Below are 13,924 nucleotides of genomic sequence, written 5' to 3'. Positions count from 1 at the left end.
GGGGGGCTTTGCTCAACGGTCCCAGGCGGTGCCAATGCTTTTTTTTTCCCCCACGGGGGTGGTTGGGATGGCAAACGAGTCAGCCCTGGACCCGGACAAGGGGGGCGATTCTTGTCGTGAAGTTGGAAGCTGCAAAAGGAGGGCGAGGGGGCTCTGCCTCCACGTCGCCAAGCAGAGGGTGGGCACGGGGCATCAACCTCACTGAAGATGCCCCGATGTCGGGCAAGGCCCTTTTCCTAACTCCACGAGGCTGCTGTACAGATGCCGTTCCATTTCTTCTTGCAAACTGCTCTGGCGCCTTGGAACTTCAACGTCTCTGCACGATCCTGCTTTCCCATTCTTTTTCCTTCTTCCCAGAATTCCCACTTGCTTCCCTTCTCCAACCTTCCGGTTCTCCCTCCCTCCCTCCCTCCGAAACAGCCGGCCCCGTGTAGAAGCAAAGCTCCCCGGGCGGTCACCAAAAGATCCCGACATCTCAGGATGCCAGGAAGCCATCTTGCTGTTTGGGCACGCCAGCGCCCCAAGAGCAAGCGGGGGCTGGTCTAGATGATCTCCAAGTCCCCATCCAAGGCTTACCCACTCTTCCTTTTGAGTTTGCACCCCCTTGGCAGGAAAAAACACGCCAAGGGTGGAGGCCCTTCTGGGCTAAGCGAGCTCTTTCTATTGCTGGATGGGAAGACAAGCCGTGTTGGAAAACAATGGCAGGGTGGGTGGCCCGTTGCCCGCCAGGGTGATCAAGGTTATAAACTGTACCCTCCTCCTTGGCACCCTGCGTCAAGTGCTGGGCACGGAGAGGCCTCTGTAGGAGAACTAGGAAGTGCCCGCAGCACTCTTGCCAAAGTTGGGAAAGATCCTGCTGCAGGCTGGTTTTTTGGGGGCCGGGGTGGCGCTGGGAGTATGACAAACTGGCCAATGGGGCGCAGGTCCAAGAGGAAGTGACGAGGCTCGATTCCTGCCATGGGACGGATGCTTTGGGGTGATTGGGGAGCCCCACAGGAGGAGGAGCTGAGTCAGACAAGCAACAGCCCGCCATACGGCTCGGGGGTGGTCGTTCGGGGATTGTGCGGAGACCCACCCTAGGTGTCCTTCTCACTCCCTCACCTGCTGTAGGGAGGGCTAAAAATGCAAAAGGCAAAAATCTAGGAAAACTGTTGCTGGGGCCAACTCCCCCCCCATCCCCACTCGCCCCTTGTCTCTCGTGTCCTCGGGCCCAAGTGTGCACAGCTGCCGCAAACACATTGATCTGGTCGACGCACACACACAGAACTCAGGCCGGGTTGTGGCACCCGGTTGGGATGCTGTGCCCGGTCCTCGTGCCCACCCGCTCGGGGCGGGCAGGTGGCCCCGATGCCCACGGCGGGTGGTGCTACAGAACTGGACCTCCTGCGAGCGGGTCTCTCTCGCCCTTGATCCTCTTCTGCGGGTGCTTCTCATACCTCCCTGCGACAGGGGAGAAAATAAGATGTTACTTACGTCCTTGAATTTCTCTTCCATTATGTGAAGGAGCAAAGATGGAAGAAGGAAGGAGCGAGGCACTAACAGGGGACTTTGGGAAAAAATGACTCAGTTCTGGGAAAGCATGAGAAAGAAACTTAAAACGACTCCGCCTTGATTTGGTTTGGTATAAGACGAAGTAGAGAGAAACTTCGACAGGCTTTCAAGATGGATATCGGCCCTTCGAGGCAGGCCAGGCCAAGAAAAAGGCACAGCAGAGATTCCAGGAAAGCTACCTTAATGTACAGGTAACCCTCGACTTACGATCACAATTGGGACTGGAACTTCTGTTGCTAAGTGAGGTGGTTGTTAAGTGAGGCATACCTGATTTTACAACCTTTTTGCCACAGTCGTTAAGTGAATCATGTGGTTGTTAAGCAAATCCGGCTTCCTCCATTGACTTTACCTGTTGGAAGCTGGCTGGGAAGCTTACAAATGGCGATCGTGGGACCCTGGGACACTGCAACCGTTGTAAATACATGCTGGTTGCCAAGTGCCCAAATTTTGATCACATGACTGCAGGGACACTGCAACTGTCATAGGTCCCAGGACTAGTCGTAAGTCACTTTTTTCAGCGCTGTTTGAATAGTCGCTAAACGAATGGTTGTAAGTCGAGGACTATCTGTAGTAGGGTGTAACAACAGATTCTTGATAGTCCAAGTTTCTCTACTCCGTCTTATACCAAACCAAATCAAGGTGGGGTGATTTTGAATCTCTTTCTCCCACTTCCCTCTTTCCCAGGACTTGTAACTTTTTCTACAATGATCACCCCACACATTCCCTGCCTATCTCCCAGGTCAGCTCTACATTCCTTAATTTTCTTTAAAAAAAGAGAGAGGAAGCGAGGTTGGGGACTACGAGCAAGGGGGTAAGTGCAGAAGCACCCTTTGCCCACATGCCTTCTCCAGCTTCTAGGAAGACAAAGCAGAGCTGGCAGAAAGGAAACCAAGACACTCCGTGAACGCTTCAAAGCAGGGATAACCCAGGGTTGAATTTTCCACTTCCCTACACATTCCTTTCCACTCTGGTGCAACCTGTGGTCATTCTGGCAGCCCATTGATTTCCCATCTCCATTTGCTGCCCACCTGTAGTGGGCTGTGGGAATGTCCTTGGGAGACAGGAGGAAGAGCCACAGACTAGACAATGGTCAGATAAGAGGCAGCTGAGCCTGGAGCAGGAATGAGGGGATGGGAAGCGTCTCAGAAGGGACCCTCCCTAGTGTCTTGGTCTGTAAAGGCGGTGGGGGGGGAGGTACTTTCAGACTTGCAAAATTCTGCTAATGTAACCTTTCAATAAAGTAGAATTAGCTCATCTGGGCGTGCTTCCTGTCTGGACTACCTCGCAAGGCTGACACCACCGCAATTCCCCATCCTGTCTCACAGGAGGGCCCCTCCGCTCCCAGAACAGCCCCGGCACTCAAGTCCCACCACCACTCTCCCACCCCCAACTCACGAGGCCGTGAGCGTGGAGTTGAGGAGCAATGTGGTGTGGAGGCGGTACAGCTGGCCCAACGTCAACTTGCGGTGCTGAATTGCCGGTGCATCCGGAAAAGCCGGCTGGCCCGCCGACAGTTCCTCTCCCTGGAGCTCCTCCACCAGCCAGCAGGGGGACAGCGGCCCTCTCAAGATGGCGGCCGCCCTCCCTGGAGAGATGCAGACCCCCGACGAGGACGCCTCCTCCGCTTCGGAGAGCTCAGACGCACTGCTGTTGTTGCTGCTGCTGCTGAAGATGCCCCCAAAGGCTTGGCTTTGGGGTTCCTGCATCAGGGGGTAGCCGGGCAGCAGAACCGGGGGGGGAAGTTCGGAGAGGCTCCTGCTTGGGCTGAGTTGCAGCGAGGCCGAGAGCAACTGTGAGAGGTTGGCCTCCGATTTGGATTTCAGCACCATGCTCTTGGCTGGTAGGAGCTGGACGGGGGTCTGTTGGCGCAGCCTGGGGGAGCGAGCCTGTTGCAAGGGCTGGGCAGCATCCTCCTCTTCCTCCTCCTCCTCGGCAGCTGCCGTGCCCCCCTGCGGCTGCTGGGGGTCGGCCAGTTCTTGGAAGGAGGCGAGCGAGAGGGTCCCGTAGGCGCTGTCGACGGAGGAACAGCGGCAGGGGCTGGATTCCGGTTTCAGGAGGTGGCCGGGGGCATCTGGGAGTGGGTCCCCTGTCTCCAAGGTGGGTGTGGTGGGATCGGGGTGGAGGCCAACAGGCGACTCATCTGCCTGCGAACTGAACGGGCCCCCCTCGAAGGAAGGGGAGGGGAGCCCCTCGCCGGCCTCGACCACCGTCAAGGAGATCGTCTCAGTCGAACTGTCTGAGAGGCTGCAACCAAGGAGAGGGTGGGTTAGGGCGATGATGCTGCAGCTGGGAGAAGGTGCAGGTGATGGGAAGAACCAAAATTGACTAGCTGGGAACAACTGAAATTGACTAGCCGGGAAACAACTGAAATTGACTAGCCGGGAGCCTGAAATTGATTAGTGAGCTTCCCCAGAGGGATTCCACTGCCCCAAAGCTAACACACAGCACAGAAATGTGTGTATAAGTGCATAGGTCTGTATTCATCTCTGCTTCCTCCCAGGGACCACTGGGCAGAAGATTAGTTTGTGCAAAAGTCAACGAATGAGGGTTTTTCACCCCACACATTCACCCTGCCCCGAAGTAATATATCGTGAAAAACTACATTAGTTGGAGATGGTGAATGGGCCCAACGTGGCATCCCAAGTTTGACTTTTGTGAAAACAAATTTTCTGCCCACAAATTCATCCGTGCAAGTACAGGAAGTCCTCGACTTATGACCACAACCGGGAACAGAACTTCTGTCGCTAAGTGAGGCAGTCATTAAGCGAGTCATGCCTGATTTTACAACTGTTTTTGCTGCGGTCGTTAAGTGAGTCATGTGATTGTTAAGCAAATCTGGCTTCCCCCATAGACTTTGCTTGTCGGAAGCTGGCTGGGAATGGCAACCACAAATGGCGATCATGTGACCCTGGGATGCTGCAACCATTGTAAATACTGTACATGCCAGTTGCCAAGTGCCTGAATTTTGATCATGTGACTGCAGGGATGCTGCAACAGTTGTAAGTGCAAGAACCAGTTGCAAATAACGTTTTTCAGTACCGTTGTAAATAGTCGCTAAACAGATGGTCATAAGTTGAGGACTGCCTGTAAAGAGTTGGTGGCTGAAATTGGCTGGCCTTTTAAAAAGCTCCCAGGTCCGCTGGGCGGTTTTGGAAATCAAAATGCTTCCTTAAGCCCTAGCCTTTGTTCCTTTGTGGAAAGATAGACTGCCACTATCCTCAGAGATCATTCTTAACTTCTACAGCAATTTTCAGCTGAGAAGAGTTTTGACTCTGGATGGTCCAACTCTCTCCAAGAACTTTTATTTATTAGACTGATATTCTGCCACCATCAGAATTGATCCGCAGCCACCCAAATCACCACGTCGAGGCAGGGCCAGCCGCTCCTTGAACGACTTTTTAAATCTCTGCCGGGCCGTTGGGGGGAGCATCACAACCTCCGCAGAACACACAGGACTACATTTCCAGTCTGGTTCTGGGGAGGCTTTTTTGAGGTGGGGGCTTACAGGGCAAAGTTTACAAGTGCAAAGTTCAGAAGTTTTGGGGGTTCTGTGCAGCCTACCCCTCGCTCAAAAGACGCCCCCCCCCCCAGACAAGCCGGCTTACCGCTGCTGTGAGTCCAGGCTGCTGGTGCTCTTGCGGAGAGTGGGAGGGGAGCTGGCTGCCGAGGAGCCCCTGTGGCCTTTTTCCTCTTCCTCTTCTTCCTCTTCCGCCTTCCCTCCCGCTACCTGGGGAAGCTGCTGGCTGTGCTTGGCCTCCTGGAGACGCAGCTGCTGCAGCTTGTTCTATGGGATGGAGGAGAGCAGATAAAGGATGCCAAGATAGACTCTCTTGGAGCAGGGAAGATCCTCTAATCCAGGGCCAACGCACGGATTGGTCCTAGAGTAAGTCAGCGCTGCAGAAAATAAGATCCCTCCCTCCAGTGGGGATCTTGGAAGGCCTTGGGGGGTGTGCTGGCAGACCCCAGCCCCTTTGAGGCCACGATGGAGGCAGAGATTGAAAACGAAACTTGCTCCAGAGGGTAAGATTAGAATGAATGGGATGAAACGTCATGGATGCAGATACAGGCAAGACGTTAGGAAGAGCTGTCCATCGGGGGAATGGGGTCCTTCCCTTCCCTGGAGGTTTTCAAACAGAGGCTGGGGAGTCATCTAGCTGAGAAGGAATACAGGTAGTCCTCGACTTACGACCACGACTGGAATTTCCATTGTAAATCATTGTGGTCGTAAGTCGAGCCACCACATGACCAGACTTGATTTTATGCATTTTTATGGCGCTCGTTAATCAAATCCAACTCCCCCAATGGGTGTTTTTTTGCCAGAACATGGCAAAAAACATCGCAAAACATGATCACGTAACTGTGGGATGCTGCAACTAAGAGCCAGTTGCCAAGTGCCCGAAATGCAATCATGTGACCGGAGGGGATGGTGCAACAGTTTGCAATGCTCAGAAGTGCTTGACAGGAGTGAAGGACCCATTCTGAGGCCATTGTAACTTCAGACCGTCATTAAACAAACGGTCGTAAGTTGAGGACTACCTGTAGTGAATCCTGCTGTGGGGAGGGGGCTGGGCTTGATGACCTCTGGGGTCCCATCCAACTCTAGGATTCTACGAAACCCCTCAAATATGGCTCAAGGGAACGGGAGGCGGTGAAGCTGAGCTGTGAACAGTATCTGACACGTCCAGATGGCTCAATGGTGGGACGCGACCTGGCTAAGGTCTCTGGGTCCCCCGCTGACATCAAGCAAGTCTTTTTGTAAAATGAAATCAGGATGTCCCTTCCCGCAGTTTCAGTCCAGTATTCCACCCTGAATCGAGGCAAACTGAAAATCCTGAAAAGGGCTCTTACGCCGAGCAGCCCCACTCCTTCAGTTTCTCTTCCCGGTTGCTAGTCCTCCGTTCTTCCCGCTGTCTCTAAACCTGCCCCAATTTTTCTGAATCCTTCTTAAAGCGGGGTACCCCAAATGGAAGACAGGACAGCTACTTCCTGCAACTTGGAAATCATCTGCGGCTTTTCTCAGCCTCTCCCTTCCCCCTTAGGGGTCGCCCACAGGAGAGGCCAAAAACGTCAAGGTGGCACCAGCGACATCGAAGGGACGCCCACTTCCAAGCCACGGTTTTGACTTTTTTGACACCCCTGGAAAAGAGTCTCCAAAGTCCAGCAGTGCCTACCTGGGCGTTACAGACGGCTTCAACCCAGCTCCGGCAGAGCGACTGTCCGCTGGTCTGAAATGTGTAGGCACAGACGGCGCTGCGAAACTCGTTCAGGTAGATCAGCAGGAAAGATCCTGGGGGGCAACGGAAGAAAGAAAGGCTTCAAAAACCTTCTGAAACAGCGGAGAATGAAAACGCAGCTGACAATCCAGACTGGGACACGGGACAGGGTTATCCCGGCGGGGGTCGCGCATAGGGTTGGCTCACCCGGGTCCCGGAGCGCCCGGCACACCAGCCTGTCGATCAGGAGTGGCTGGCGGATGACCCGCATGCGCTCGGCCTTCTTGGCCGGCTTGGTGATGAGGAAGAGGTCGGTGAAGAGGAAGCAGTAGACGTCCATCTGGCAAGAGAAGCCGGTCAGCCGTGAGAAGCAGCCGGGGTGGGCAGGGGGCGGTGGGGTCCCTGGGGTGGAGGTCTTCGAGGAGGGCGAGGGGTGGAAGGGCCCCCCCGCGGTCTGGGGTGGTTCAGTGGGGGTTTCTGCATGGAGCCCAGAATGGGAGGGAGGGAGGGAGGGGAAGGAGAGAAGGGGGAGGGAGGGAGGGAGGGAGGGAGAAAAGAAGGGAGGGAGGGAGGGAGGAAAGGAAGGAAGAACAGAAGGAGAGGAGGAGGGAGGGAGGGAGGGAGGGAAGAAGAGAAAGAGGAAGGAAGGAAGGAAGGAAGGAAGGAAGGAAGGAAGGAAGGAAGGAAGGAAGGAAGGAGAGAAGGAAGGAAGGAGGGAGGGAGGAAAGAAGAGAGGGAGGGAGGAAAGGAAGGAAGGAAGAACAGAAGGAGAGAAGGAGGGAGGGAGGGGGGAAGGGGAAGAAAGGAGGAGGGAGGAAACAAGGGGAAGGGGAAGAAAGGGGGAGCGAGGGAGGGAGGGAGGGAAGGAGGGGGAAGGAAGGGAAGGAGGGAGGGAAGAAAGGAAGGTGAGAAGGAGGGAGGGAAGGAAGGAAAAGAGGGGAAGGGGAAGGAAGGAGAGACTAGGGGTGGGGCTGGCAAGAGAATGGCAACCGGAGCTAAATCCTGCATTCAGGGCTTTCACCGAAGGAACCAGCGGATGGGGTGCTTTAGTGTGCAGGCTGAGAGCTTGCACACCCCAAATGATCCCCGTAGGCAGAAAGCTAGCAGAGGCCCCGCAAGCACCACTTTTCCCCCGTTGGTCCCATCGCCTCCCCTTCGCCGGCCTCCACGCGTCTCCCAGTCCCCGTGACGCCCTCCTCCTGGGCCCACCTTGCTGTCTCTGCCTTCCTTCATCCGGAGGCTCCCCTCCAGCAGCAGCTGCCGTGTCTCCTCCCTGGAGGTCCCGGGGATCGGGGCCGTCAGGTCCAGGCGCAGAAACTCCTTCAGGATCTACAGGGGGGGCGGCGGAGGAAGCAAAGCGGGCAAGGATTGGCACTGCCATCCAGAGGCACCCTTTGTAAACAAGAAGCAGAGGCAGAGGCCACCACTGCCCGGGCCGAGCTAGCTAAGCTGGGTTAAGGCGAACCACGGTTAGTTTCTTGGGGCTCGGCTTCTCCTGCCAACCCAGTCCGCTGAGTTGGCTGAAGATTTGATATATTGTGCAGCCCGGAAAACAACTTTACAGGTAATCCTCACTTAACAACCATTCATTTAGTAACAGTTTGGACTTAAAACAGTGCTGAAAAAAACAACTTGTGACCGGTCCTCACTCTTACGACCGTTGCAGCGTCCCGTGGTCACATGATCAACATTTTCAACCTTCTTGGCCGGCTTCTGGCAAGCAAAATCAATGGGGAACTGCATGGTTTGCTTAATGGCCAGGTGGTTTGCTTAAAGCCCACGGTGATTCGCTTAATGACCACCACAAAAATGGTTATAAAATCGGGTTGGATTTGCTTAATGACCGCTTCGCTTAGCAACCAAAATTCCAGTCCCAATTGTGGTTGTTAGCTCCTAGTGATGGGTCTTAACGAAAAGCCCTCCTTGATGGATCCGTGCTGAGGGCTTAGCGCGGCTGCCAGCGTATTTCCATGGGGGGGGGTCCAAAAGGTCATGATGGTGGTTGCGACTGTGCAACCTTGTAGGGACAGCGTTGGATTGCCCAACAGAGAGCACCTTCTTGACCTTTTTGGACCCAACCTGCGGGCGCCACTGATTCGGACCAGAGTCTTGATAAGCTGCAGATTCCTAGTGGATGTCCCTGCCGAGTCGATTCAAGAGAGGGACTTGGGGGCCCCTCCTTGCACCCCCCAACCTGCCTCACCTTGTCCACTTCATCGGTGCTTCCCTCCACCACCTCGTACGCATCAATGCGGTTAACGGTGGTGGCCAGGCGCTGCTGTTCCTGGTGCTGACGCATGCGTGAATTGACATGGTTGATAAAATGCTCCACTGAGTCGATCTGGGAAGAAAGAGGAGGTGGATCTACGGCATTCACCATGCCTTTCCTCCCGGAGCCAAAATCAACGACCCTCAGAAGCCCAGGGAGCAGCACACTTTGCTGGGTTTCTCAAAGATAGACTGCTGCGGAACATGGAAGTTCCACCGAACTCTCACGATTGACTGGCATGGATCTGGAGGGGGTGAAATCGGCTCCCCTTTTCAAACGATGTAACCGTCCGCTGCCCGCTGCCCTATGCTGCGGTTTGGCTGATTTTCTCTTTTAAAAGAGTCCGAGTGGGGGTGATGGGTGGTAATAAAAATATGATAAATAAATAGATAAAATAAATAAAATAAAAAGTAAGTGAAGCTAGCGCAGAAGTTTTCTTTTTGGCCGTTTTTTTAAACAGGCCGTTTTTCTGCTACATGTCAACTCCCCAAAGTAATTCATTTCCATTGCTGACTTGTATCTGGACAAGTAATCTAATTAAAGCCAACTGCCAAGAGATTTTGCCAGCGGAAGGCAGAGTTTTTTGAAGTTAAAAAAAAAAACCACTCTCTAAATTGGTGGCCAGTTGCAGTAAGCCCCCTTTTAACTCCCGATAGTGGGAAACCCGTCCTTTTCTTCTTTCTGAAATTTCACCCTTTAATTTCACGGAGGACCCTCTGTTCTAAGGACGCTTGCGTGAGCCATGAGCCTAACCAAAAGCCATTTTCTCTGGGCAATTTGATATTCCTCTGTCACCTTTACGTACACTTCCATGCCTTTGGCCTTTCGTATTTTCTAATTACCCCCTCAAAAAAAAAAAATGAAAAAGAGGTTTGAACATCTATTATCTCCCTTTATCAGTTATTTCCTGGCAAGAGGAGATGGTAACTGCATGGGTGGGTGGATACTTTAAGATGCCCTAACTGATTTTCTTTAACAATGCAGCGCAGTGCACTTCTCTGCCACACTTAGCAACAGAAAATTCATTTAGCCAACCGCACGGAGTTACAGCTTTCCCCTGCCCTTCTTTCCAATATTCTAATTTCCCCCCCTTTTTTCTTCCTTCTCTCCGCAAACAATCCACAGCGACTTTCTTCTTTCTCCACCCCCCTGCCCCATTCCCTTCGTTTTCTCCTTTCCTGGAAAAAAACCAGCTCGCATTTCGTCACAAGCCCATGGGTGGAAAGTGCCAGGGTGTTCCATCTTGCCCTTCGCCCACGGGCTCGCTTGCACCCCGCGTGCAAACCCAGGTGGGTTTGGAGAAAAAGTGCAAAGGCCCCCACCCGTGGGGTTTTCCCTGGGACTCGGCTGAGCCTCTTACCATGGTGGCGATGGCCTCTCGGGCGCGCGGGTCCTCGGTCTTCTTCAACACCGACTTCAGGAGCAGCGGATACTTGGTCAAGCGCTGGTGCGGCTTCACGAGCATGTCGCTCAGCTTCAGCCGGTTGCACTGCTTGTGCTTCTCGGCCCACTGCGAGCAGGAAGGACGATGGGGGTCTCGTCACGGGTGGGGCCGGGGAGGATGCTGGCCCGCCAGCTCAGGAGGGCAGAAGAGCGCAGTGTCCAGGCAGCAGCCTCTCCCCTGCACATTTCTGGGGACCCGCTAACACCCTCCCCCTTTATTCTGGCAAATTTACAGCCAGCCACGCGCGTCTCAACTGGACAGGGGTGCATGGGCACCCCTGCGCCCCGGGGGGGACCCTGCCCCACCTGTCCTTACCATCACATAGAGGCGGAAGAGCTCGTTCTCACGAAGCAAGCTGCGCATGTATTCCATGCACCCCCCTTCCTCCATGCAGTAGCGGATGTAAGGCTTGAAGTGGGAGCCAAACTGTGGGGGTGAAGACCCAGAGTTAGCCACGGTTGAGGGAGGCCCCGGAGGAGCTCCGAAGCAGGCGTTCTCTGGAGTGCCCAGAGTTGAAGGCGGGCGTCTGACCGGGCGGCTGGAGTTGTTCTGTTCCCTGCTGCTGTATAAGTACTTATTCCTGTGCTGGACAGGGGGTTGGGCTAGATGATCTCTCAGCTCCCTTCCAACTTCTCCATTCTTGGATTCTGTGCTCTCTGCTGCCTCTGCTATTAACGACCAAGAGTGGGGTCGCAGCTCCCATCTTTCACCAATTTTCCTCCTGCGAGGAACTCATTCTGGCCTTGCACAACCCCTTCCACTCAGCTACTCCCATTTTTTTTTTTTTACTACAACCAACCCCCAGCTGTCAATTCCAAATGCACAGGGCCTCTGAGCATGCCATAACTGCTGGCAGCACCCTGCCCCACCAGCCATCCACCCGCCTGCCCGAGCACCCCGCTTTTGCCCTCACCATCTCGAAGCCCTTCAAGAAATCGGTGGGGTCCAGCAAGGATCGGCTCGTCCGGGCCTTCTCCAGCACGGGGGCCATGACGGTCCTCCAGAGCGCGCGATGGACCTGGGTAATTTCTCGGATGTTGCTGAAAAGCCGCTCAGCTTCCACCTGCCGGGATGCAGAGACGCCCGGAGAAAAAGCAGAGATGCATCAGTGCTTATGGCAAGTTCTTTCTGAAGAATTGAAAAAGACCCCTGTTCTGTTCACAGCTCACCCCAGCCAAGGCAGCAAGCTTATTCTCCCAAACGGAAACCGGAGATACCGAGGTCAGCCGGGTGAGGTCTGGCTCTCAGGCAAGGAGGCTTGCGAGCCACCCTAATGCATCCATGACCATCTCTCGGTGGAGATGCCACAAAGAGCTGAAATTCTGCATTTCCTCCCTGGGAGATGTATTTACAGGTAGTCCTCGACTTATGACCGTTCATTTAGCAACCATCCAAAGTTATGACGGCGCTGGAAAAAGTGACTTGTAACCAGTCCTTGCACTTACGACCCTCACCGCTTCCCCGCAGTCATGTGATCAAAACTCAAGCGTTTGGCAACTAGCATGTATTTACAACAGCTGCAACATCCCAGGGCCACATGATTGCCATCTGTGACCGTCCCAGCCAGCTTCCAACAAGCAAAGTCAATGGAGGAAGCCAGATTCACTTAACTGTGACTCACTTAACGACTGTGGTGATTCATTTAACAACCACGGCAAAAGGTCATAAAACTGAGGCACGATTCACTTAATGACTGCCTCGCTTAGCAACAAGAGCTCTGGTCCCAAGTGTGGTCATAAGTTGAGGACTACCTGTATACAGATTCCCCACCTGAGCCAGATGACCCCCACCTTTTCAGGGAGCTGATGAGGCCTCCCACTTCTATTTTGGCAAAACGGGTGATTGAGGTTTTTTCTTCCCAGTCGAAACCTGCGGGACCTGTTTGACCAGGCATATCCTTGGGGGATTAATGAGAGTGGGAAAAAAGCCTCTTCCCTGCATTCTGTTCAGTTCCCCCCGAAGCTCCCCCACTTTTGCCGGTGGCTTCCTGCGGAAGCTGCGCATGGCTGAGGTCCCGCTGTTTTTCTGCAGACAAAACCCACTTCCTTCCAGGAAGCAAAGTGAGATGGGTCCCTTCTAAACACAGCAAAGCAAAGGGCATTCCCCCCTTGCCGTGTCGATGCGCGCTCTGCTCAGCCCCGAGGCGGCCGAGCCCTCGCCGATCCCCTTCCTCCTCCCCCTTTCCCCACCTTGGAACATCTTAGGAGACGTCTTGACAGCAAGATCCCTCTGTGCTCAAAAGTGGGGAAGTTCGACACCACCCGCAATGGAGGAGCGGCTGAGGAAGAGGACGGAACTTGCCGAGATGCTAAATGGGCCCCTTTGATCAGAGGAAGACAGCATCTACGTTTACGGCTGGCTGGAAACCCCTTATTCTAGACTTTTTGCAGGAAACAGAAAAAAAAAGGCCCCCACGACTTGCGGTTTTGATGATTAGAGAAAAAATGGGTGATAGAAAAAAATGAGGGTTGTTTGGAATCACAGAGTTAATTTTGTAACTCTAATCTGCTGCAAAGGAAATCAGAAGCGGCTTCTATTTCTTTTTATCTTTTCTTCCGGTACTTTTCTTTCTCTTCTCCTTTCTTTGTCTTCTTTATTCTGTACTAGTTAGTTTTTATGTTTTCTTTAAAATGATAGATGATAGATAGAGATTTATAGATAGATGGAAGGAAGGAGGAAGGAAGGAAGGGAGGAAGTAAGGAAGGGAGGAAGGAAGGAGGAAAGAAGGAAGGAAGGAAGGAAGGGAGGGAGGGAGGGAGGGAGGGAGGAAGGAAGGAAGGAAGGAAGGAAGGAAGGAGGAAGGAAGGAAGGAAGGAAGGGAGGGAGGAGGAAGGAAGGAAGGAGGAAGGAAGGAGGGAGGAAGGGGGGGAGGAAGGAAGGAAGGAAGGAGGAAGGAAGGAAGGAAGGAAGGGAGGGAGGAGGAAGGAAGGAAGGAGGAAGGAAGGAGGGAGGAAGGGGGGGAGGAAGGAAGGAAGGAAGGATCGATCTTAGGAGAAAACCACTTTAATCCTGATCATTGTTACCTGCAACAGGGGTTTTTAACTTGCTTTCCATGGATCCTTATGTATCTGTAAGAACGGGATGGGATTCCATGCGAGACTGACGGGAATCCCTGTTCTTAATAGCTGCCAGAGCCTGAAAAAGTTGAAAACCTCCAGTGCCTAGCAGCTATGAGAACAGGGCAATAAATTGAATCCTACCTGCTTGAACATTTTTCCAACTGTTTATTCTGAAATTATGTATTTCCGAATATTTTCAAACTTGCCATAAATCTTTTCCTGCAGCCTCTTGGCCCTTTGCATCTATGCATCTAGGAATGATGGCGGATTTATACATGCATGTTGGTCTAGGAGCATAAGGAAGGGGCCTATTGGAGCTGGGTGGCTGGAATAAATACGAATAAATAAATAAATACTTATTGAGTTACTTTAACGTGGTACCATTTGC

The 13,924-nt window shown here is 53.4% G+C and overlaps 1 protein-coding gene across 1 annotated transcript in view; it reads right to left on the bottom strand.

The window, feature by feature from the left end:
• Nucleotides 1–740: 740 nt before the first annotated feature.
• The window catches only part of PLEKHG5 (pleckstrin homology and RhoGEF domain containing G5), a 48,977-nt gene continuing 35,793 nt past the window's right edge, over nt 741–13,924 (bottom strand). Inside the window, exons 12-21 of the mRNA XM_063317504.1 lie at nt 11,391–11,540; nt 10,793–10,903; nt 10,394–10,543; nt 8,968–9,105; nt 7,974–8,093; nt 6,972–7,104; nt 6,723–6,838; nt 5,157–5,335; nt 2,947–3,795; nt 741–1,440 (exon numbers count right to left, since the gene is read on the bottom strand). Coding sequence (XP_063173574.1) covers nt 1,431–1,440; nt 2,947–3,795; nt 5,157–5,335; nt 6,723–6,838; nt 6,972–7,104; nt 7,974–8,093; nt 8,968–9,105; nt 10,394–10,543; nt 10,793–10,903; nt 11,391–11,540 — 1,956 coding nt within the window. The 3' untranslated portion in view covers nt 741–1,430. The remainder of the gene's footprint in view (nt 1,441–2,946; nt 3,796–5,156; nt 5,336–6,722; nt 6,839–6,971; nt 7,105–7,973; nt 8,094–8,967; nt 9,106–10,393; nt 10,544–10,792; nt 10,904–11,390; nt 11,541–13,924) is intronic.

Source organism: Candoia aspera, chromosome 18 (assembly GCF_035149785.1).
Source record: "Candoia aspera isolate rCanAsp1 chromosome 18, rCanAsp1.hap2, whole genome shotgun sequence".
Taxonomy (NCBI): Eukaryota; Metazoa; Chordata; class Lepidosauria; order Squamata; family Boidae; genus Candoia; species Candoia aspera.
This window is presented reverse-complemented; position numbering and strand designations above follow the sequence as displayed.